The sequence below is a fragment of the Salmo salar genome, chromosome ssa09 (genome assembly GCF_905237065.1).
Source record: "Salmo salar chromosome ssa09, Ssal_v3.1, whole genome shotgun sequence".
In the NCBI taxonomy this organism is placed as follows: Eukaryota; Metazoa; Chordata; class Actinopteri; order Salmoniformes; family Salmonidae; genus Salmo; species Salmo salar.
The window spans coordinates 94,419,096-94,445,691 of record NC_059450.1 but is presented as its reverse complement, the minus strand read 5'-3'; the positions used below and the strand labels follow the sequence as shown (position 1 = coordinate 94,445,691).

Here is a 26,596-nt window from a genome sequence, read left to right as displayed (position 1 = left end):
ATGCACAATGACCTGAATCGCAATGCAGGAGGTTTTGTGAAACTAGTCGGCCATCTTGGTTCTTCAGATCGGATGACTGTAAAGAGTTAATCCCTGAGCCAGGCAGGAACTGCTGCTCTGAGAACTGCACCCAATGTGAAATTGAAACGTCTGGCTGCATAACTGTCTGTGTCCCAAATGGCACCCTGTATAGTACAATACTTTTGACCTGAGCCCTATAGGCTCTGGCTGGTCAAAGTAGTGCACTACATAGGGAATATGGTGGTATTTGGGTTTCAGACACTATGCCTGTTTACATTCTATGAATAGAAATGGCATGTTTGATTAAACCAACCGTCTAGAGAGCTTTAGCTAGAGAGAGAAGATGTGGAAAATGAACTGTGGCCAGAAACCCCATGTGTTTAAATATATCTATCTTTCTAGCCACTGTAAATATACACCATGTCACCCTATATTCTCCATTACTTTAGACCAAAGCCCTTGTCAAAAGTAGTATACTATATAGGGAAGAGGGTGTCACTTGGAATGTAGACTTGGGCTTTTCCTATAGAGGATAGGAACTATAGCATGCCAGCTGTAATGTGTTACCTGATCTCTGCTAACTACACTGAACTAAAATATAAACGCAACATGTCAAGTGTTGATCCTATGTTTCATGATCTGAAGTAAAAGATCCCAGATATGTTCCATACGCACAAAAATATTATTTCTCTCAAATGTTTACATCCCTGTTAGTGAGCATTTCTCCTTTACCATGATAATCCATCCACCTGACAGGTGTGGCATATGAAGAAGCTGATTAAACAGCATGACCATTACACAGGTGCACCTTGTGCTGGGGACAATAAAAGGCCACTCTCCAGCAACTTCACACAGCCATTAGGAGTGGGACAACATTCGGCAGGCCACAATCAACAGCCTGATCAACTCTATGTGAAGGAGATGTGTCGCACTGCATGAAGCGAATAGTGGTCATACCAGATACTGACTGGTTTTCTGATCCACACCCCTACCTTTAAGGTATCTGTGACCAACAGATGCATATCTGTCTTCCCAGTCATGTGACATCCATCAATTAGGGCCGTATGAATTTATTTAAATTGACTGATTTCCTTATGAACTTTATCTCTTTGTTTCATGTTGGGTTTATATTTCAGTTCTGGTACATTCTGGTTAAGTGCTTGTAATTTTGGTGGCTGATGTTTCCCTATGTACTGCCAGAGAGGAAGGGAATCAACTTCTCCGGGCGCATGTCAAGGCTCTACAGTACATGGTGTTAACATCCTTTTCATATGCCTGTGTTAAGTATATTAAACACAAACATTGAAATGACCAAGCTAGCTAGCTGAAGAATAACTGGGTAGCACACTCAAATCTCCTGGAATGTCCACTTGGAATGTTCCTATTCGGTTAGCATTAAGTCTCCCTCACGATGATTAGCTTCATAGGTCATCACTACGTTCCATTATCCATACTAGCGCACTACTTAGCAAGCATATCCAATACATAAGCTAGTGTGGGTGTTGGAACAGAACACATGTTTAGGCTTAGTGCTGGTGTTACCCAACCAACAGGCAGACGCAGGACATTCTATGTGAAGCTATTCCTATATGAAATAATACTGTATTTTATTGATGTACTCCTATATGAAATAATACTGTATTTTATTGATGTACTCCTATATGATATAATACTGTTTTTTATTGATGTACTCCTATATGAAATTATACTGTATTTTGTTGATGTACTCCTATATGAAATAATACTGTATTGTATTGATGTACTCCTATATGAAATAATACTGTATTTTATTGATGTACTCCTATATGAAATAATACTGTATTTTATTGATGTACTCCTATATGAAATAATACTGTATTTCATTGATGTACTCCTATATGAAATAATACTGTATTTTATTGATGAACTCCCAAATGATATAATACTGTTTTTTATTGATGTACTCCTATATGAAATTATACTGTATTTTGTTGATGTACTCCTATGTGAAATAATACTGTATTGTATTGATGTACTCCTATATGAAATAATACTGTATTTTATTGATGTACTCCTATATGAAATAATACTGTATTTTATTGATGTACTCCTATATTAAATAATACTGTATTTCATTGATGTACTCCTATATGAAATAATACTGTATTTTATTGATGTACTCCTATATGAAATAATACTGTATTTTATTGATGAACTCCTATATGATATAATACTGTATTTTATTGATGAACTCCTATATGATATAATACTGTTTTTTATTGATGTACTCCTATATGAAATGATACTGTATTTTGTTGATGTACTCCTATGTGAAATAATACTGTATTGTATTGATGTACTCCTATATGAAATAATACTGTATTTTATTGATGTACTCCTATATGAAATAATACTGTATTTTATTGATGTACTCCTATATGAAATAATACTGTATTTCATTGATGTACTCCTATATGAAATAATACTGTATTTTATTGATGTACTACTATATGAAATAATACTGTATTTCATTGATGTACTCCTATATGAAATAATACTGTATTTTATTGATGAACTCCTATATGATATAATACTGTATTTTATTGATGAACTCCTATATGATATAATACTGTTTTTTATTGATGTACTCCTATATGAAATAATATTGTATTTTATTGATGTACTCCTCCTATATGATATAACACTGTATTGACTTTCTGTACTCTGTCAAGCTGTGAAATAGAACTGCTTATTTGAAATCAGTTATAGTACATTGCTCTTTGGAGAGTGGAGAATCAATTGTCACATTTAAACCTTATTCTAAAGTTATTATAGCTGTTCTACCCTACACTAAAGGGCCAATTACAACATCTCTACTGGCCTCAAAACGGTTATTTAATGAGTAATGTGTTGCTGTTCCACATGAAGTAGCTAACAGAGCAGAGTGGAGTAATCCAGTAATTTGTAATTACCGTCCATAACCTTTTTTGTTCTCGTTTGATATTTGAGGAATGCTTCTCTGCATACCAGTGGCGGTCGGTGTCGTTTAAGATGAGGGAGGGTGGTTCGTCTTCTAAACAGGCCTTATTTATGTTACAGCATATTGGATAACTGTCATTCATATTCCATTCGCCCAGCTCAATGTAACATGGATAGGTTCAGGCTACTACAGTACACGTTGAATAAATGATTGGAGACAGGCGCAGGAATTCGTAATGGGGGGGGGTTTAATACTCCACCCAAAATATACAACATGTCATGAAAAGGCACCTCTGATAAATACACTACATGGGGACGAAGCCCAAAACAAATACAAATACACAGGCATGTAACCAAAACAAAAGAGGTTAAACCTCTAATAAATACACATCACAGGGACGAAGCCCAAAACAAATACAAAAACACGGGGATGTAACCCAAACAAAAGAGCGAGGTTAAACCTTGAATAAATACACTACACGGGTCGAGACCCACAATACACTACACGGGACGAGACCCGTAATAACAAGTACACAACAATACACGGGACGAGACCCGCAATACAATACACGGGACGAGACCCGTAATAACAAGTGCACAACAATACACGGGACAAGACCCGTATTAACAAGTACACAACAATACACGGGACGAGACTCGTATTAACAAGTACACAACAATACATGGGACTAGACTCGTAATAACAAGTGTACAACAATACACGGGGCGAGACCCGTATTAACAAGTACACAACAATACACGGGACGAGACCCGTATTAACGAGTGCACAACAATACATGGGGCGTCACGTCACGTCCTGACCAGCAGGTGGAGTAGGTGTATAAGTTTTGGTCAGGGCGTGGCAGAAGGAGTTGTGTTTTGTATGTTCTGTCTAGGTTGGGTTGTTCTATGTATAGTTAATTGGGGTGGACTTCCAATTGAAGGCAGGTGTGTGGTGTTGCCTTTGATTGGGAGTCCTATATTAGTTGGGTGTGTTTGTCTGTGTGTTTTTGGGGAATTGTTTGTGAGCACTGCGTTGATTGAGCCTGCTACACTGTCTAGTCGTGAGTACTGTTTATTGTTTTGTTTTTCCTGTGGATGCCTTTCATTTTTCCATTAAAAGAATGAGTATCCACATACCCGATGCATTTTGGTCTTCCCTTCAACACCACGATGAAATCTGTGACAGAATTCCCCACCAAACCAGGACCAAGCAGCGGAAGAATTCTGGCGAGGACTGGGGAAAACGACTGGTAAGGGAGCCCGAGAGGCACCCCCAATAATTTTTTAGGGGGGGGCACAAGGGCTGTTTGACGGGGCAAGACTGGAGACCCAGGCCAGCGCCCCGTACCCTTTTTAGAGGTAAACAGACTGGACAGGTCCCGTGCTTTGGGGTAGGTGCTATGATAAGGCCTGATATTTTCAGGCCAGTATGCTCAGTACCAGCACCCCGCATGTGCCAGGGGAAAGTGGGCATCGAGCCAGCAGGGGTGATGCCAACCCTGCGCTTTAGACCGCCAGTGCGTCTCTACGGTCCGGTGTTTCCCGTTACACGCACTAGCCTTGAGGTGCGTGTCTCCGGGCTGGCACGTCCAGTACCAGCTCCATGCACAAGGCTTCTAGTGCGTCAGTCCAGCTCCGCCAGTCAAGAGTCGCCAGAGCTGCCCGTCAGTCAAGAGTCGCCAGAGCTGCCCGTCAGTTAAGAGTCGCCAGAGCTGCCCGTCAGTCAAGAGTCGCCAGAGCTGCCCGCCAGTCAGGAGTCGCCAGAGCTGCCCGCCAGTCAGGAGTCGCCAGAGCTGCCCGCCAGTCAGGAGTCGCCAGAGCTGCCCGCCAGTCAGGAGTCGCCAGAGCTGCCCGCCAGTCAGGAGTCGCCAGAGCTGCCCGCCAGTCAGGAGTCGCCAGAGCTGCCCGCCAGTCAGGAGTCGCCAGAGCTGCCCGCCAGTCAGGAGTCGCCAGAGCTGCCCGCCAGTCAGGAGTCGCCAGAGCTGCCCGCCAGTCAGGAGTCGCCAGAGCTGCCCGCCAGTCAGGAGTCGCCAGATGCCAGAGGTGCCCGACTGCCCGGAGCTGCCAGAGGTGCCCGACTGCCCGGAGCTGCCAGAGGGGCCCGACTGCCCGGAGCTGCCAGAGGGGCCCGACTGCCCGGAGCTGCCAGAGGGGCCCGACTGCCCGGAGCTGCCAGAGGGGCCCGACTGCCCGGAGATGCCAGAGTGGCCCATTGGCCAGGATCAGCCAGGTTGGCCCATCTGCCCAGAGTCTGCCGATGACCAAGAATCAAGGGAGTCTAGCAGCAACCCTAAACTGAGTAAGCCTGACATTTCAGAACTTGAAGTAATTAACGGTTTAATTGATAAGTCTGTATACAGGGTGGAGAGGAGGAGGTCTGCCCATGATCCAGAGCAGGGGGAGTCTGCCTACGGTCCGAGGCTGATCGGGTCGGTCGGCACTCTGGAGGACAATAGGCTGGAGCCTGAACCACCACCTGCATAGGTGCGTTGGGGAGGGGGGGTGTAGCACAAGTGCCGTCAGTGACGGCAGCCACCCTCCCTTCCCTCCCTTTAGTTTAGGGGGATTTTTTCGGTTTGTTTTGGGTGTTCTGTGTTTTCTTTTGAAGGTGCATTTGGGGTCTGCACCTTTAGGGGGGGGTAATGTCACGTCCTGACCAGCAGGTGGAGTAGGTGTATAAGTTTTGGTCAGGGCGTGGCAGAAGGAGTTGTGTTTTGTATGTTCTGTCTAGGTTGGGTTGTTCTATGTATAGTTAATTGGGGTGGACTTCCAATTGAAGGCAGGTGTGTGGTGTTGCCTTTGATTGGGAGTCCTATATTAGTTGGGTGTGTTTGTCTGTGTGTTTGTGGGGAATTGTTTGTGAGCACTGCGTTGATTGAGCCTGCTACACTGTCTAGTCATGAGTACTGTTTATTGTTTTGTTTTTCCTGTGGATGCCTTTCGTTTTTCCATTAAAAGAATGAGTATCCACATACCCGCTGCATTTTGGTCTTCCCTTCAACAACACGACGAAATCCGTGACACAAGTGTACAACAGTATACGGGACGAGACCCGTAATAACAAGTGTACAACAGTACACGGGACGAGACCCGTAATAACAAGTGCACAACAATACACGGGACGAGACCAGTATTAACAAGTACACAACAATACACGGGACGAGACCCGTAATAACAAGTGCACAACAATACACAGGGCGAGACCCGTAATAACAAGTGTACAACAATACACGGGACGAGACCCGTATTAACAAGTACACAACAATACACGGGACGAGACTCGTATTAGCAAGTACACAACAATACACGGGACGAGACTCGTAATAACAAGTGTACAACAATACACGGGGCGAGACCCGTAATAACGAGTGCATGACAATACACGGGGCAAGACCCGTAATAACAAGTGTACAACAATACACGGGACGAGACCCGTAATAACAAGTGCACAACAGTACACGGAACGAGACCTGTAATAACAAGTGTACAACAATACACGGGACGAGACCCGTATTAACAAGTACACAACAATACACGGGACGAGACCCGTAATAACAAGTGCACAACAATACACAGGGCGAGACCCGTAATAACAAGTGTACAACAATAAATGGGACGAGACCCGTAATAACAAGTGTACAACAATACACGGGGCGAGACCCGAAATAACAAGTGTACAACAATACACGGGACGAGACCCGTATTAACAAGTACACAACAATACACGGGACGAGACCCGTAATAACAAGTGCACAACAATACACGGGACGAGACCCGTATTAACAAGTGCACAACAATAAATGGGACGAGACCCGTAATAACAAGTGTACAACAATACACGGGGCGAGACCCGAAATAACAAGTGTACAACAATACACGGGACGAGACCCGTAATAACAAGTGTACAACAATACACGGGGCGAGACCCGTAATAACAAGTGCACAACAATAAATGGGACGAGACCCATAATAACAAGTGCACAACAATACATGGGGCGAGACCCGTAATAACAAGTGCACAACAATACACGGGACGAGATCCGTAATAACAAGTACACAACAATACACGGGGCGAGACCCGTATTTACAAGGGCACAATACACGCAGCACGAAAGCCAAATTAACAAAGCACAGGTACTCACAAGACCAACGGACATGGAACAATAACCGACAAGGACAATGGGGAACAGAGGGCACATATATACAATTACTAATCAGGGGGAATGGGAACCAGGTGTGCATAATGAGACAGTTCAGTGACGCCTAGAGGCCGGTGACGTAGACCTCCGGAACTTGTGCACGGAATGAGCAGCAGTACCGGGGAATTCGTGATGATACTATAATGTTCCCTATACCCGTCATGAGGTTGCTACAACCTAGCCTATCAATTAAAGTTTACAGCACAGACCTGACTAAAGCACGGACCTGACTAAAGCACGGACCAGACTACACAGTGAACCCTCATCTGGATTTTGTTACGTGTTACAGTCTGTAGAGAAGAGAAGCAGCAGAACACACGTTTCGCATAGTGCACGTTTGGCAGTTTAGCAGCCCTGAATGAATCTGAGGTCTACTAGCTACTAGGAATGTCAATAATGGTTGTTTTAGCCAGCTAAACATTTTTCAAAGGGACCTCCCTGAATCTATAGTGTTTTATGTCACTATATTATATTTTAAAGGTACTGTACAGTAGTATTTTACTATAGGTAAGACCACGTAAAAAGGATTCCTTCAAGTAATTTAACCTCTGACATTCCTACTAGCTACCTGTTAGTGTGGTGTCTGACTTGTCGCACAGTAGAGGTACAAAGGTCCTAAATATGTTTCAAAGTGCTTTCTGTTATGACTTGTAGTCTGTCACCAGTAACTGTCTCACGATTGAACTATGTGATGGTAAATGGAACCTGACAGATAGTTCTGGAACCTCTTGAATAACTGTTGTCATAGTGCTAGCATACTGTAACACTCCCAGCTTCAGACCGTGTACCCCCTGTTGTCATGGTGCTAGCATACTGTAACAGTCCCAGCTTCAGACCGTGTACCCCCTGTTGTCATGGTGCTAGCATACTGTAACAGGCCCAGCTTCAGACCGCGTACCCCCTGTTGTCATAGTGCTAGCATACTGTAACAGGCCCAGCTTCAGACTGCGTACCCCCTGTTGTCATGGTGCTAGCATACTGTAACAGTCCCAGCTTCAGACCGCGTACCCCCTGTTGTCATGGTGCTAGCATTCTGTAACAGCCCCAGCTTCAGACCGCGTACCCCCTGTTGTCATGGTGCTAGCATACTGTAACAGTCCCAGCTTCAGACCGTGTACCCCCTGTTGTCCTACTGTTCTTTTAAAGCCGTCTACACAGTTCCCGTTGACACTAACCCCTCATGGAATGAGACTGTGACAGAGAGAGGCTCGCTTGGTACCAAATGCCATGCTATTCCTTATATAGTGCACCATGGGCCCCTTCTCAAAAGTAGTGCACTACAGTATATAGGGAATATGGTGCCATTTTGGGACACATCATATGACAGACAAGACATCTCCCAGGGAGAGGAATGACATCATGTGGAGATCTGGTAGCAACACGGGAGCTGTGATGGTATTCACTCCAATAAATGCTTGTAGAAAAAGACTGACTTGTCATTCATACTGCATCTCTCTGGCACCAATACCGTAGTATCGTCATTCCTACTGTAGGCTATGTGATTGCTAAGTGCATCGTGACTGTGTTTCTGAGACGTATTCTGTCACATACTTTTTGACCATGTAGTGTATGTATGTGGACACCTGCTCGTCGAACATCTCAGTCCAAAATCATGGCCGTTAATACGGAGTTGCCCCCCCCTTTTATCTACATCATTTACAGGGACTTTTATCTACATCATTTACAGGGACTTTTATCTACATCATTTACAGGGACTTTTATCCACATCATTTACAGGGACTTTTATCCACATCATTTACAGGGACTTTTATCCACATCATTTACAGGGACTTTTATCCACATCATTTACAGGGACTTTTATCCACATCATTTACAGGGACTTTTATCTACATCATTTACAGAGACTTTTATCCACATCATTTACAGGGACTTTTATCTACGTCATTTACAGGGACTTTTATCTACATCATTTACAGGGACTTTTATCCACAGCTGCAGCCTCTTAGAATGGTTCTTACGGTTCCATGTTAGTTCTGGCTCGGTTCTGCCCTGACCTTCTAACCTCTACAAGTTCCACCCATCGTTAAAAGTCAAGGGGTCAGCCCCCGCATCGCTTTCAGGTGATTGTCAGCCCAGCATTCCCAGGCAGCTGAGCTGTCCATTCTCTCTCTCACATACACGCGCGCGCCCTAAGGGGAGTACACACACACACGCGCGCTAAGGGGAGTACACACACACACACGCATGCACGCACACACACACACCCAGGCAGCCTCCCACTCAAACACATAGAATATAGTAATATATACAGGAGACTAATTGACTGGTTACGTGACTTTAGCATTAAATGTCTTGTAGGCTTTTAAGGTATGTGTCCTTTTTTCACTCCTGGAAGGGAGTTTGCATGACATAAATACAGTATTATATTTGAAAGGGAGCTCGCTGGATCTATAGTGTTTTATGTTACTACATTCTATTTTAAAGGAACTTTATAGTAGTCTGTAAGTATATGTAAGACCACATAAAAAGGATTCCTTTTGTGTTCATGTGAATGTGGAAAAAAATTCAAGGAAGAGGCCTATACGGTGGGTGACTTTACAGTAAAATGTCCCCAATTGTTTAAACAAGGCTAATTGTCTTTGTTCCAGAAATGCCATATTCTGCTGTGATGCAGGCATTGTCTGGGCTCAGTTAGAGCCCAGTGAACACAGTCCCCTGGGGATGTTCCTTCCCTGGGATTAAATACACAACCAAAACAAAGACAGAGACTGTGTATCAAATGGCACCCTATTCCCTATCAGAGGTGGCTGCTGAGGGGGAGGACAGCTCATAATAATGGCTGGAACAGAACAAATAGAATGGCATCAAACACATGGATACCATGGAAACCATGTGTTTGATGCATTTGGTACCATTCCACTGATTCCGCTCCAGCCATTACCACGAGCCCGTCCTCCCTAATTAAGGTGCCACCAACCTTCTATGTTCCCTATGTAGTGTACTACTTTTGACCAGGGCCCATAAGGAATATGTTGCCATTTGGGACACGGACAGAGACTCAGACAAATGCAAACACAAAATAAACATAAATCAGAACCCCTGGTTGTCATGCCTACAATAGACTCCTATACTGGGGGCCCAAAACATGTCAGAGCAGATGTATTAAGATCTTAAGAGCAATTGACAGTCGGTCAAGTAGTTTAACTGGTAGATTATATCCTCATTGAGCTGTAGGACAGTGAACCAGTAGTTTAACTGGGAGGTTATATCCTCATTGAGCTGTAGGACAGTGAACCAGTAGTTTAACTGGGAGGTTATATCCTCATTGAGTTGTAGGACAGTGAACCAGTAGTTTAACTGGGAGGTTATATCCTCATTGAGCTGTAGGACAGTGAACCAGTAGTTTAACTGGGAGGTTATATCCTCATTGAGCTGTAGGACAGTGAACCAGTAGTTTAACTGGGAGGTTATATCCTCATTGAGCTGTAGGACAGTGAACCAGTAGTTTAACTGGGAGGTTATATCGTCATTGAGCTGTAGGACAGTGAACCAGTAGTTTAACTGGGAGGTTATATCCTCATTGAGCTGTAGGACAGTGAACCAGTAGTTTAACTGGTAGATTATATCCTCATTGAGCTGTAGGACAGTGAACCAGTAGTTTAACTGGTAGATTATATCCTCATTGAGCTGTAGGACAGTGAACCAGTAGTTTAACTGGTAGATTATATCCTCATTGAGTTGTAGGACAGTGAACCAGTAGTTTAACTGGTAGTTTATATCCTCATTGAGCTGTAGGACAGTGAACCAGTAGTTTAACTGGTAGGTTATATCCTCATTGAGCTGTAGGACAGTGAACCAGTAGTTTAACTGGTAGATTATATCCTCATTGAGTTGTAGGACAGTGAACCAGTAGTTTAACTGGTAGATTATATCCTCATTGAGCTGTAGGACAGTGAACCAGTAGTTTAACTGGGAGGTTATATCCTCATTGAGCTATAGGACAGTGAACCAGTAGTTTAACTGGTAGATTATATCCTCATTGAGCTGTAGGACAGTGAACCAGTAGTTTAACTGGGAGGTTATATCCTCATTGAGCTGTAGGACAGTGAACCAGTAGTTTAACTGGGAGGTTATATCCTCATTGAGCTGTAGGACAGTGAACCAGTAGTTTAACTGGGAGGTTATATCCTCATTGAGCTGTAGGACAGTGAACCAGTAGTTTAACTGGTAAGTGTGTTGTATAAAGCGTAAAATGTGTTTAATGCTGTACAGCTGTATTGTTGTATAATTGGATTAGGGAAACAGCAGCCGACTACTGTATGCCACTCTGCGTACGTCCCAAATGCACACTATTCCTTATATAGTGCACTTATTTGGACCTGAGTCCTATAGACCCCGGTCAAAGGTAGTGCACTATGTAGGGAATAGGTTTCCATTTGAGATGCAACCTTAATGTGATGTTCTTGTTGAGGTGAAGTGTCCAATACAAGCTCCAGAACAGCATCTGTTTTGCTGTGGAGTACAGAACCCTTGAGAACAGACTCAGCTACTCAGCTTTACAGAGAGCCGTCTCTATTTCACCTCGTCTTATGTTGATTACTGCAGGACTTAACGTTTATAGTCCAGACAGGCATTTTCAGCTGAATCAGATGCTGAAAATGAATAAATGAATATTACAGATAACTAATTTAGCTTGTTCGAAACGGAGGATATGTGCACTACTAATGACCAGAGCTGCTATGGACCCAAGTCCAAAATAGTGCACTATATAAGGAATAGGGCTGATTTGGGACGGAGACTAAATCTGTTTTTATTTCTGTGTTCTCCCAAACTGTCTGGTGTCCTCGTCTTCTTAGCTTTATTCTCCCAAGTGACACAGCAGAGATAATGAGGCTCTCTATTCAGTGTTAATGCTTACCCATATGTCTCTTCATTTGTAGCTATGTGGCGTACGTACACACATTTCTCGCCCTGTTAAGCAATAAAAAGCTAATTCCAATCAAATGAAATATGTCTGCCAAATGAGTCACTGTCCGTGTCAATCTGGCCATTGTGGGAGGCCCACAGAAACAACCCTCAGTGGAAGAGATTTAGCATCATTCTAGTTTAGTATTGATAAAGGGTTAGATCACCCAAATTACCAAATTACAGAATGATTTCCTTACCCTATAAGCAGTCTATGGACATGTTCAAATCAGCTATAAGTGACTTTGTTAAGCTTTACAATCAATTTCAGATACTTTCAGATGATTTGGACATGATACGTGAAAAATGCTAATATCGTGACCATGACTTAAATGGGATTTGTTCCACAAACGCCAAAATGTTAGCATTTGGATACGCTGTCAGGGAAATAAAACCAAAGCATGGATTGTGGTCGTACCTTGTCCATAGACTGCTTACAGGGTAAGGAAACTAATGTGTCATTTTAGGTGAACTATTGTCCCGATATCTTACAATTAGTATATCAATCTGTCCGTCTACAGTAGGTAGGCTATGTATTTCTATCTGCTATCTTACCAGTCACCTGGAGCAGCAGCCAAGGGGTCACAGAGGTCATCCTTCTTTCCTCCCTTCCTCCCCCTTCCTCTTCTCTGGCTCCTGGATGCTGATCTTCTATCTGACTGTCTGACACAGATAGAACAGGCCTTTTGTTAGCATGGTGGACCAGCCAGCCTTGTCTACCTCTTCACATAGACCACCTAGGGATGTGTCTCCAATGGTGCCCTATTCCATATATAGTGCACAACTACCCATAGAGCTCTGGTCAAAAGTAGTGCACTCTATAGGGAACAGGGTGCCATTTGAGATGCAGGCCTAGGTGCTGCATGTGAGGTCTCCCAACTAACATAAAACCAACCTACCTGATAACGACCAAATAAAGCAGCTGATAAAATCTCAGCCGTGCCTCCGTCCGTCCGACCAAGGTGAATGTGAAGGACAGACACTGGCCCTGGCATGTTATCTAGCAGCATATTATCTGCATGATTGGCTACGGTCTGAGATATTGTTTATTTTTCCGGTGATTCATTTGTAGTGGAACGGTAGCTAGCTAGGCCTTCACAAGCAGTTATCTGGAGCTTAAATCATTTTAGCTTTGAAACTAGTTCAATGTCAGAGGATAGTGACATTTGCCTGGTCCCAAATCTGTTTGTGCTCTCTTGCCAACTACGATGGTGACAGTACAAACAGATCTGAGACCAGTCTTAAGTTGACATGTCTGTGGGGTTTGGGTTGGAGAATGACGTCTTCAAGCCTCTGTCCTCTCTTGTGACCGTAACTCTCTTTGTATGTGCTGTTTTCATTTGAGGAGCTTCCGTAAGTGGACAAAGTTGTCAGTTGCCATCAAATATACAAATGAACATTGAACACCAGTGAAAAAATAGGAAAAGTTTTCATTGTGGTCCTCAGTGGAATAGGCTATGTAAAGACATGTTTCAACTCTGATGAGAGAGGCCTATGTCCTTGCAAGAGCAGTGAGAGAGAATTGGGGGGGATGGGATTTTCATGCAAGAATGAAAACTCTTAATGAAAATGCATCATCAGGGGTCAACGGTTTTAATACCCTCCTGTTCCATGCTGCTTACTTTGTTTCTCTAGAAAAATGAAAAGAGCAAGTAAAAGATAGGAGGGGGAGTGAGAGGGGAGGAGAGAGGGAGAGAGAGGAGAGAGGGAGTAGATGAGGAGTGTGGAACCGTCTGCCTGCGAGGTGTTTGCCAGGGTTAGAGGAGGGGAAGGGGGGAGAGAGAGAGGGTCGCCAGGGTTAGAGGAGGGGAAGGGGGAGAGAGAGAGGGTCGCCAGGGTTAGAGGAGGGGAAGGGGAAGGGGGGAGAGAGAGAGGGTCGCCAGGGTTAGAGGATGGGAAGGGGAAGGGGGAGAGAGAGAGGGTCGCCAGGGTTAGAGGAGGGGAAGGGGATGGGGGAGAGAGAGAGGGTCGCCAGGGTTAGAGGGGAAGGGGAAGGGGGAGAGAGAGAGGGTCGCCAGGGTTAGAGGAGGGGAAGGGGATGGGGGGAGAGAGAGAGGGTCGCCAGGGTTAGAGGAGGGGAAGGGAAGGGGGGAGAGAGAGAGGGTCGCCAGGGTTAGAGGGGAAGGGGAAGGGGGGAGAGAGAGAGGGTCGACAGGGTTAGAGGGGAGGGGGAAGGGGGGAGAGAGAGAGGGTCGCCAGGGTTAGAGGAGGGGAAGGGGAAGAGAGGGAGTGCGGACCCGGCTTCCCGCCTTCCCTGCCTGGCTGAGGTGATTTGTGCCTTTCATGTTCAGGACCCAGTGAAGTCCATGAATTCAGAAACATTATAATCTGTCCAGCCAACAGACTCTGTTAAATTTAGGCCTCTCTGGAGGCAAGGCAGAGAAAGGAAGGAGTGGTTAAAAATAAATGGAGAGGAAAATACATAGAGTGTTTTGGGAGTCAGAGCAGCCCTCTGTCTGTCTGTCTGTCTGTCTGTCTGTCTGTCTGTCTGTCTGTCTGTCTGTCTGTCTGTCTGTCTGTCTGTCTGTCTGTCTCTCTCTCTCTCTCTCTCGCCCCTCTGTCTCTCTCGTCTCGTCTGTCCTCTCTCTCTCTCTCTCTCTCTCTCTCTCTCTCTCTCTCTCTCTGTAATCTCTCTCTCTCTGTCTCTCTCTCTCAATTCAATTTAAGGGCTTTATTGGCATGAGAAACATATGTTAACATTGCCAAAGCAAGTGAAGTAGATAATAAATAAAAGTGAAATAAATAGACAAATGAACAGTAAACATTATACTTACAGATAGATGCAACAGATCGATGCTATTCTTATGACATGCATCGATGGGTAGCTCTCTAACTCTCTCTATGTGTCTCTCTATCTCATCTCTCTCTGTGTCTCTGTGTGTCGCTGTGTCTGTCTCTCTCTCTCTCTCTCTCTCTCTCTCTCTCTGTGTGTCTCCTCTCTGTGTGTCTGTCTGTCTGTCTGTCTGTCTGTCTGTCTGTCTGTCTGTCTGTCTGTCTGTCTGTCTGTCTGTCTGTCTGTCTGTCTGTCTGTCTGTCTGTCTGTCTGTCTCGTCTCTCTCTCTCTTCTCTCTCTGTCTCTCTCTCTCTCTCTCTCTCTCTCTCTCTCTCTCTCTCTCTCTCATGCATTATATTCCATGTCATTTGACAGCACCATGCAGGCAGTTGTGAGTGTGCTGCTAGACTCACTGAGGCTGGAGGCTCTGGAGAGATGCCAGGCAGGGCAGGGCTGCCACCACTGTGTTTGGTCTTCAGCTGGAGACCATTACACTGATCAGATTAGCCTGCATCTCTGTCTGGGTGTGTCCCAAATCACATCCTATTCCCTGTATAGTGCACTAGTATGGGCCCTGGTCAAACGTAGTGCACTATATAGGGAACAGGGTGCATTCTTTCTGTCTGTACAGACCTTCCCCATCTCTACCCAGCTAGTCTCATTATTCAGTCTGCCAGTGAGGCATAGAGTTTTAGAGTCCTATGTACTCATAGTCAACTCTGTCTCTGATCTCCTCTTTCAGGTGATTGACCAGCTTCCCTGGGATTTGATGTCACCTCTAGATTGGTTCTGCTGAAGATGGAAACACTGGAGTCTGAGCTCACCTGCCCAATCTGCCTGGAGTTGTTTGAAGATCCCCTACTCTTACCCTGCGCCCACAGCCTGTGTTTCAACTGTGCCCACCGCATCCTAGTCTCCCACTGCTCGTCCAACAAACCTCTAGAGTCCATCTCCGCCTTCCAGTGCCCCACCTGCCGTTACGTCATCACGCTGAACCACCGCGGCCTGGAGGGCCTGAAGCGCAATGTGACCCTGCAGAACATCATCCACCGTTTCCAGAAGGCCTCCGTCAGCGGCCCTAACTCCCCCAGTGAGAGCCGTCGTGCCCCAGGTCTCTCCGGAGGCCACAGGCCCTATAGCAGCAGCGGAGGAGGAAGCTCCGGCAGCCACAGCGCCCGGTCCAGCCCGGCCCAGTCCTCCTCTCATCAGCCCCCTGCCATCATGTCTCTGGAGCACCGTATCAGCTGTCAGTTCTGTGAGCAGGACCCGCCGCGCGAAGCGGTCAAGACTTGCGTGACGTGCGAGGTGTCGTACTGTGACCGGTGTCTGCGTGCCACGCACCCCAATAAGAAGCCGTTTACCAGTCACCGGTTGGTGGAGCCGGTGCATGACGCCCACCTGAGAGGCCTCACCTGTCTGGAGCATGAGAATGAGAAGGTTAATATGTACTGCATCGTGGATGACCAGCTGATATGTGCCCTGTGTAAGCTGGTGGGACGACACAGAGAACATCAAGTCTCCTCTCTCAGTGAACGCTTCGACAAACTCAAGGTGAGCCCCCCCCCCCGTTCTCTCTAATACACAGATCACACACTAACTGTACACCTCAACAAGCTGTGTTTGAAGGGTTTGATTCCAAAATGCAATATATACAGTTTCAGAAATGTTGGTAAATTTACATGAATTAAAAACTCATCTTGTGAAAGTGATAAAGCTATTATTGTTTTCATCTTGCCATGACTAGGGCTAATGAAAAGACCGACATGATTTTGTTTGAAATATTGCAAGATCATTTTACTTCAGAGAGGCAAATAATCATGTTTTGTGTCAAAGCGCTATCCACCCCAAACAACAGAACTCCCAATAGGTTTGAAACAGTGAAATATAATAAAGTATTAATATATAAAACTATATTGTGCAAATATAACATATCTGATTCATTGTATCCAGAGGGTGGACAGGGTTTTCCTTTCTTTAAATTTGAATCAACTTTTGGAACAATTTTCAGTTTTTTTATTTACAGATCTTTTCATTAGGATAAATGAAGGAAACCTTTTTGAGTTTGATTATATACACTTTAGGGAAGGCTTTAAGAAATAATAACATTAAAAGTCTTCCACAATTAATTTGCCAGTCAAGGACAGATAGATTTTTATTGCAGCCTCTGTATTTTATTTTATTTAACCAGGCAAGTCAGTTAAGAACAAATTCTTATTTTCAATGACGGCCTAGGAACAGTGGGTTAACGACCTTGTCAGCTCAGGGATTTGAACTTGCAACCTTGCGGTTATTAGTCCAACACTCTAACCACTAGGCTACCCTGCCGCCCCAGCCAGTAGCCTGTTTTTCATGAGCTTGTTTAGAAAATGTCCTCTTTCGGGCCAACAGGAACAGATATCACAGGCTCCAACAGGAACAGATATCATAGACTCCAACAGGAACAGATATCAGAGGCTCCAACAGGAACAGATATCATAGGCTCCAACAGGAACAGATATCATAGGCTCCAACAGGAACAGATATCACAGGCTCCAACAGGAACAGATATCATAGGCTCCAACAGGAACAGATATCATTGACTCCAACAGGAACAGATATCACAGGCTCCAACAGGAACAGATATCACAGGCTCCAACAGGAACAGATATCACAGGCTCCAACAGGAACAGATATCACAAGCTCCAACAGGAACAGATATCACAGGCTCCAACAGGAACAGATATCACAGGCTCCAAGCTGTTCAAGTGATCCATAACCAAAAGCTCCATGACACTCAAGAACTCAAAGCGTAGCGCTCGGTAGCCAGCGCATGAACAGCTGAGTGTGACAGCTGTCTATCACTGCATCAGTCTGACTAAGCCAGGGGTTAGCCTAAATGAATAAGATAAGGTTCTGAATACGTTCATTAAATGTGTGAAAAATATTTAACTTACGACTGAACAGACAAATATAATGGAAATGATTCGCTAAATGACTCACTTTTGGGCCAGCTGCAAAAACCATATGGAACGTTCCATCCACCTGGACGGACTATGGATATAGTGCATCTTGGGAAGAAAATAGTGCGTTGGATATCACATTTAGCAAAAAAAAACATTTTAAAGCACACCTAAATTAAATGTTTCAAACGTTTGATAACAGACATATTTTATACATTTACACGTCTGTTCACATTCATTCAGAGAATCAGCCAGCTTGTCCACGACCTAGAGAGAGAGAGAGTGTGTCAATGTGAGAGAGGGAAAGAGAGAGCGAGAGTCAATGTGAGAGAGGGAAAGAGAGAGAGAGAAAGAAAGAAAGTCAACGTGAGAGAGAAAATTACAAATTCCACCTAGACACTACCTACCTCTGCCTTAATATCAGCACCACGGGTAACTTCCACAACGCTGTGAGAGAGATCTGAGAGACAAGTCAAGAAGGGCCTTCTACGCCATCAAAAGGAACATAAAACAGGAAATCCCAAGTTAGTAACTGGCAAAAATGACTTAAATCAGTAGTAGAACCCATTGTCCTCTATGGTTGTGAGTAGGGCTGTGGAGGTCATGAAATTCTGTCAGCCGCAGATTGTCAAACAAATAACTGCTGGTCTCGCGGTAGTTAACTGTTAATTAACATAAACACATTTAGTATCTCCTGGCTTCTACATTTTTTAGAAGTCTAATTAATCCATGTAATATAGCCAACACTTTCACAATAAATCCATTATTTCTTTTAGACAGATCTAAAGAAACAGGATATGAAGAAAATGTCGTCTATTTCAGAAGAACAGAATCACCCAGATGTTAGGTCCTGATCTGGCTATGTCATAATGGCTGTGGGCTACACTACTTCATTTAGCAGACGAGATTTGCTTAGAATTTTATAACATTTTATAATATGAAGAATCGAATTGAACATTGCAGAATGAAATAGAAAGGATATTTTCTCCAAACGATTTGAGGAGGTGTTCACATGCGGCTATTCTGTGTTGAGCGGTTATAACAAAGAAATATGTCCTCCTATATGCTTCATTTAGAGTTATTAATGTAACTTTAGTTGTTCTGCAAACGTTGGGCTACATGTTTAGATGTTTAATACATTGTAAGGCTGCATGATGAGACTCTAATGATAATTTGAAGAAAGTCGCTTGAAAGGCATGAGCTCTGCTTAGTTTTTTTGTGCAGGCTGTACACACTACATCAGTCACTCATTCACAATTTGACAACCACTTGATAATGCCTTTATGTGGCCCTAATGCCCCCTAATAAAATCCGTTCTTTTTGCGACCAGTGGCCATTGTGCCCTTGGGCTGAGTATAATAATTATAATTCCGTTCTCCCGGCTGCGTGCTCCGAAGCACCTCTCACTCACATGGCTCTCTCAAAGAGCTCAATGCCCGTTACATGAGCGGGTCATTCTTACAGGCTACAAGTGAAGACAGATACATCGGGGACGCAACTGTGCTTGTCCTTATCCAATTCCGAGGCGCATATTGAAGATATTGGAAGAACTGTCCACATTTACTTTTCGTCAGCCAACAAGATCAGTAGGCCTAACTAACAGCTAAAGTACTAGCCTACAGTATGTCAATCTACAATCCCCCATAGTACAAAAACCTTTTTATATTCAATGCGAGAAATAAATATTCCAAAACATAGTCTGGGACAGTTGTGTGATGCGATAGATCCCAAATTAATACAACCACAATACATCAAAAACTTTTTTAAGAAATTAGGCTGACGCAACAGATCAGAACATTTAGCTTAAAATGTTGATAAACTATTAGGCTATTTCTTCACATTATAAGGCATCTTTCTTTTGGTGTTTTTCAGAGTCAGTAGAAAGGCCTCTAATGTCCTAAGTTTTCATAACTGTGACCTTAATTGCCTACCGTCTGTAAGCTGTTGGTGTCTTAACGACCGTTCCACAGGTGGCCAGGGCAATAAATTGCAATGTCCGTACTGTGAGACTCCTAAGACAGCGCTAGAGGGAGACCGGAGAGACAGCTGATCATCCTCACAGTGGCAGACCACGTGTAACAACACCTGCACAGGATCGGTACATCTGAACATCACATCTGCGGGACAGGTACAGGATGGCAACAACAACTGTCCAAGTTACACCAGGAACACACAATCCCTCCATCAGTGCTCAGACTGTCCGCAATAGGCTGAGAGAGGCTGGAATGAGGGCTTGTAGGCCTGTTGTAAGGCAGGTCCTCACCAGACATCACCGGCAACAACATCGCCTATGGGCACAAATCCACCGTCGCTGGACCAGACAGGACTGGCAAAAAGTGCTCTTCACTGATGAGTTGCGGTTTTGTCTCACCAGGGGTGATGGTCGGATTCACGTTTATCGTCGAAGGAATAAGCGTTACACCGAGGCCTGTACTCTGGAGCGGGATCGATTTGGAGGTGGAGGGTCCGTCGTGGTCTGAGCGGTGTGTCACAGCATCATCGGACTGAGCTTGTTGTCATTGCAGGCAATCTCAACGCTGTGCGTTACAGGGAAGACATCCTCCTCCCTCATGTGGTACCCTTCCTGCAGGCTCATCCTGACATGACCCTCCAGCATGGCAATGCCACCAGCCGTACTGCTCGTAACAACCCTAGTTGTGAGGTCTGGGGACAAACACAGCATTTGAGACTCTGTATGCAGAATTCTACAAACACATTGTCTGTGTACAATATAAAACACCAAATAATGCATTTAGAGCAGAAGTAGGCCGATACGATACTCACTAATCATCAAAATCCTGAAAAGAGACATTCAAATTCTACAACCACCTACAAGAAACCTATTCTTAAACATTCCATAACAAAGCCCTCACCTACATTGAGATGAACCAGGAGAAGAGTCCCCTCGAGTCCTCTCAGCCAGCTGGTACGGGGACCTTGTTCACAAACACAATCAGACTCCACAGAGCCCCAGGACAGCAACACAATTAGACCCAACCAAACCATGAGAAAACAAAAGGATAATTACTTGACACATTGGAAAGAATTAACAAAAAAAACAGAGCAAACTAGAATGCTATTTGTCCCTAAACAGAGAGTACACAGTGGCAGAATACCTGACCACTGTGACTGACCCACAATTTAGGAAAGCTTTGACTATGTACAGACTCAGTTAGCATAGCCTTGCTTTTGAGAAAGGCCGCCGTTGGCAGACATGGCTCTCATATACATAGACCCCATATCTATTGGGTGAAGTACCACTGTGTGCCATCACAGCAGCAAGATGTGGGATCTGTTGCCACAAGAAAAGGGCAGCCAGTAGAGCAGAAACATAATTGTAAATACAACCTTATATTTTTTCCCTTTGTACTTTAACTATTTGCTTATTGTTACAACACTGTACATAGCCAATAATATAACATTTGAAATGTCTATATAATTTTAAAACATTTGTGAGTGTAATGTTTACCGTTCATTTCTGATTGTTTATTTCCCCGTTGTTTATTTACTTGTTTATTGGCTTTGGCAATGTAAACATATGTTTCCCATGCCAATAAAGCCCTTAAATTGAACTGAATGGAATTAGAGAGAGAGGGAGAGAGAGAGAGAGAGAGGCAGGGAGAGAGAGAGAAGGGAGAGAGAGGGAGGGAGAGAGGAGAGGGAGAGAGAGGGGGAGAGGGAGGGAGAGAGCGGGAGGGAGAGAGAGAGGGAGAGAGCGGGAGGGAGGGAGAGGAGAGAGAGGGAGAGAGTGGGAGAGAGAGAGAGAGGAGAGAGAGAGGGAGAGGGAGGGAGAGAGCGAGAGAGAGAGAGGGAGAGGGAGGGAGAGAGCGGGAGGGAGAGAGAAAGAGGGAGAGAGCGGGAGGGAGAGAGCGGGAGAGAGAGAGAGGGAGAGAGCGGGAGAGAGAGAGGGAGAGAGAGAGGGAGGGAGAGAGAGAGAGAGAGGGAGAGTGAGAGAGAGAGGGAGAGAGGGAGAGAGAGAGAGGGAGAGAGCGTGGCATTATCGTAATAGATGACTGTGCATTACCTAAAGCTTTTCTGTGTTCAGCCTAGCTGTGTTGACCCACTATACAAAAGACTGCTGAATCAGCTTGTTAAAAAATGGTCTTGCTGAAGCTAATTCACACCCAACACTAAAGCTGCTTCACTGACCTGATCTGCCAGCATGTGTATCCATATCGTAGTCATTTTTTAAGTACATTTTTATTTAACCTTTATTTAACTAGGCAAGTCAGTTAAGAACAAATTCTTATGTACAATGACGGCCTACACCGGCCAAACCCTCCTCTAACCCGGACGACGCTGGGCCAATTGTGCGCCGCCCTATGGGAATCCCGATCACGGCTGGTTGTGATACAGCCCGTGATCAAACCAGGGTCTGTAGTAGTGAAGCCTCAAGCACTGCGATTCATTACCTTAGACCGCTGCCCCACTCGGCAGCCCCAAGTCATCATGACCTCAGAGTAAGTGATGCAGGAGAGATACAACGTAGGAGAGATATAACGTATTAAAAGCCTTATTATAAGGTATTGTAAAGGCTCATACTTATAACATATTATGTGTATCCATATTGCGTTATATACAGTGAGGATGTGCTTATAATGTTGTCGTATAATGTGTCCATATAGTGGTGGGTATGACTTCAGAGGTCTACTGTTGTATCAATGAGAGAAGTAGAATAATGGCTTGACTCTTGAGAGACATACCATTACAGGAACCAGGCCAAAGATGCATAAATAATATAGCATTTGTGTTCTCCTCGTTGTTGAGTGACATTACCTAAAAGAGAGAGGGCCAGAAGCATCAACAGATGTTGTTGTTTACCTTCTCCTTATACTTTATGCACTTATTTAGATATTTTACTGTCTGTAGAGCTCTTTGTTCCATTGATGTAGTCCCCCCCCCCACATCGTGTCTTTGAGGATATGAATGTGACCTCTCTCCTCTCTCTCTCGCTCTCTTTCTCCCTGTCTCTAAGGCGGCAGTAGACACACAGCTCATTTGAATGTTATAAGGCTTTGAACTTGGTGACTTTGATCTCTCTCTCTCTCTCTCTCTCTCTCTCTCTCTCTCTCTCTCTCTCTCTCTCTCTCTCTCTCTCCAACCTGGGAAGGGACCAGCTCAGATCATATCTCTCTCTCTCTCTCTCTCTCTCTATCTATCTATCTCTCTCTGTCTCTCTTTATCCCCAACCAGCTCAGATTATTTCTCTCTCGCTCTCTCTCTTGCTCTCTATCTATCTCTCTCTGTCTCTCTTTATCCCCAACCTGGGAGGGACCAGCTCAGATCATTTCTCCGTCCTATCCCCAACCTGGGAGGGACCAGCTCAGATCAGCTCAGCAAACTTTCTAATCTTTTCTGTCTGGGGAAATTGAAGGAATAAAATTCTCATTTGTACATAATTAGAAGAGATGTGGTCACAGATAATAAGGTCACGTATTGTAATAACAGTGAAGCATTCAGAGAAATGACAGAGAAACACACACGTATTAACTCTCATTTCCTCCAATATTTACATTGCATAAACCCTTCACACTACGCTGACACTGCCCTCTAACTGATCTGGTGTACTACTAACTGATCTGGTGTACTACTAACTGATCTGGTGTACTACTAACTGACCTGGTGTACTACTAACTGATCTGGTGTACTACTAACTGACCTGGTGTACTACTAACTGATCTGGTGTACTACTAACTGACCTGGTGTACTACTAACTGATCTGGTGTACTACTAACTGACCTGGTGTACTACTAACTGACCTGGTGTACTACTAACTGACCTGGTGTACTACTAACTGACCTGGTGTACTACTAACTGATCTGGTGTACTACTAACTGACCTGGTGGACTACTAACTGACCTGGTGTACTACTAACTGTCCTGGTGTACTACTAACTGACCTGGTGTACTGTTTACTTGTTCCGTTATCTCTCTAGAGCCTGTGGATAATGTTATGTCTCTAGAGCCTGGGGATAATGATACGTCTCTAGAGCCTGGGTATAATGTTATGTATCTCAAGAGCCTGGGGATAATGGTATGTCTCTAGAGCCTGGGGATAATGTTATGTTTCTCTCAAGCCTGGGGATAATATTATGTCTCTAGAGCCTGGGGATAATGTTATGTATCTCTCAAGCCTGGGGATAATGTTATGTCTCTAGAGCCTGGGGATAATGATATGTCTCTAGAGCCTGGGGATAATGTTATGTTTCTCTAGAGCCTGGGGATAATGTTATGTTTCTCTAGAACCTGGGGATAATGTTATGTTTCTAGAGCCTGGGGATAATGTTATGTATCTCTCAAGCCTGGGGATAATGTTATGTCTCTAGAGCCTGGGGATAATGTTATGTCTCTAGAGCCTGGGGATGATGATATGTCTCTCTAGAGCCTGGGGATAATGATATGTCTCTAGAGCCTGGGGATAATGTTATGTTTCTCTAGAGCCTGGGGATAATTTTCTCTAGAGCCTGGGGATAATGTTATGTTTCTCTAGAGCCTGGGGATAATGTTATGTTTCTCTAGAACCTGGGGATAATGTTATGTTTCTAGAACCTGGGGATAATGTTATGTATCTCTCAAGCCTGGGGATAATGTTATGTCTCTAGAGCCTGGGGATAATGTTATGTCTCTCTAGAGCCTGGGGATAGTGTTATGTCTCTAGAGCCTGGGGATAATGATATGTCTCTAGAGCCTGGGGATAATGTTATGTTCTCTAGAGCCTGGGGATAATGATATGTCTCTAGAACCTGGGGATAATGTTATGTATCTCTCAAGCCTGGGGATAATGTTATGTCTCTAGAGCCTGGGGATAATGATCTGTCTCTAGAGCCTGGGGATAATGTTATGTATCTCTCAAGCCTGGGGATGATGATATGTCTCTCTAGAGCCTGGGGATAATGATATGTCTCTAGAGCCTGGGTTATGATGATATGTCTCTAGAGCCTGGGTTATGTATATGTCTCTAGAGTATGGGGTATAATTATATGTCTCTAGAGCCTGGGTTATGATGATATGTCTCTAGAGCCTGGGGATAATGATATGTCTCTAGAGCCTGGGGATAATGATATGTCTCTCTAGAGCCTGGGGATAATGATATGTCTCTCTAGAGCCTGGGGATAATGATATGTCTCTAGAGCCTGGGTTATGATGATATGTCTCTAGAGTCTGGGGTATAATGCTATGTCACTAGAGCCTGGGGATAATGATATGTCTCTAGAGCCTGGGTTATGATGATATGTCTCTAGAGCCTGGGTTATGTATATGTCTCTAGAGTATGGGGTATAATTATATGTCTCTAGAGCCTGGGTTATGATGATATGTCTCTAGAGCCTGGGGATAATGATATGTCTCTAGAGCCTGGGGATAATGATATGTCTCTCTAGAGCCTGGGGATAATGATATGTCTCTCTAGAGCCTGGGGATAATGATATGTCTCTAGAGCCTGGGTTATGATGATATGTCTCTAGAGTCTGGGGTATAATGCTATGTCACTAGAGCCTGGGGATAATGATATGTCTCTAGAGCCTGGGTTATGTATATGTCTCTAGAGCCTGGGGTATAATGCTATGTCACTAGAGCCTGGGGATAATGATATGTCTCTAGAGCCTGGGGATAATGCTATGTCTCTAGAGCCTGGGGATAATGATATGTTTCTAGAACCTGGGGATAATGATATGTCTCTAGGACCTGGGGATACTGCTAAATATATGCGCTGATTAGCCAAGACTAGTACCCCTTGAGGCACAGCTGAGATAATCTGTGAGAAGTGAGAATCTGAATGTTATGTGAACATGTGCGGACATTGAATATGTGGACAGATGTTTAAAATCTCAGGTGATGATAAACTGCTACTGGTGTTGACCTCAGATCACTGTGTGCTGCTGTAGCCTGTTATCAACAAATTCATACTCTCTCTCTCTCTCTCTCTCTCTCTCTCTCTCTCTCTCTCTCTCTCTCTCTCTCTCTCGCTCGCTCTTTGTCTCTCTCTCTCTCTCTATCTATCTATCTATCTCTCTCTCTCAGTTGATTGAGTGACTTTGCTTTATGTTGAGAGTGTAAACATGTTCAGAATTGTGGAGGTGTACTCATAGGTCTGGTGTCCCCAGATGTTCATGGTGATTCTCCTGGGTTATTGTTTGAGCGAAAGATACTTGAAGAGTCTGAGTTCATCTTTGTGTGCTTTGAGAGGCCGAGTTCATCTCTGTTTATCTCTGTGTGCTTTACATCAAGCTACTAATGAACTGAGGTCTTTGTTAAAGCCTCGTCGAGGATGTGTTTGTGCAGTAACACTCGACTCGACCACAAAGCACTACTTGAAATAAGCTTGTCGTTGCTTTGCAGTGGCACTCAGTGTGTCTGTTTACTGCTCCTCCATTGGGGGTGCTGTCTTCAATAGTCTGACAGCTCTCACTGATGCACAGGGATCATACACAGAGTTTTACATGCAGCTAAATATCAAATAGGAGAATAGTTAGCGATTTAAAGCATGTTAGCTGGTCGCAGCAGTAGTCAATGTTGATATACACGCCCTATCCGCCATCTGCCTGCGTCTCTCTCTCTCTCTCTCTCTCAGTAAGCTCCTTAAGGTCTCAGCCAGCCATCTCCTATAGCTCTCCTGTCCTCTCCTCTCCCCCCTTTCCTTTCCTTTCCTCTCCTCCTCCCCCTCTTCCTCTTCCTCCTCCTCCTCCCCCTTTCTTCTTTTCTCCTCTTTAGGTCACATCCAGAGTGTCTTGTTGTAGGCAGGTAATACCATGACAGTCCACAATTCAACCTTTTACTGCA

General features: G+C 44.3%; 1 protein-coding gene across 2 annotated transcripts in view; it reads left to right on the top strand.

Annotated features, from left to right (window-relative positions):
• Nucleotides 1-26,596, top strand: part of LOC106591089 (probable E3 ubiquitin-protein ligase MID2) — a 262,597-nt gene that overhangs the window by 35,681 nt on the left and 200,320 nt on the right. For both annotated transcript variants that reach the window (XM_045724241.1, XM_045724240.1), the window contains exon 2: nt 15,623-16,431. In XM_045724241.1, the coding sequence (XP_045580197.1) occupies nt 15,679-16,431 (753 nt within the window). In that variant the 5' untranslated portion in view covers nt 15,623-15,678. The remainder of the gene's footprint in view (nt 1-15,622; nt 16,432-26,596) is intronic.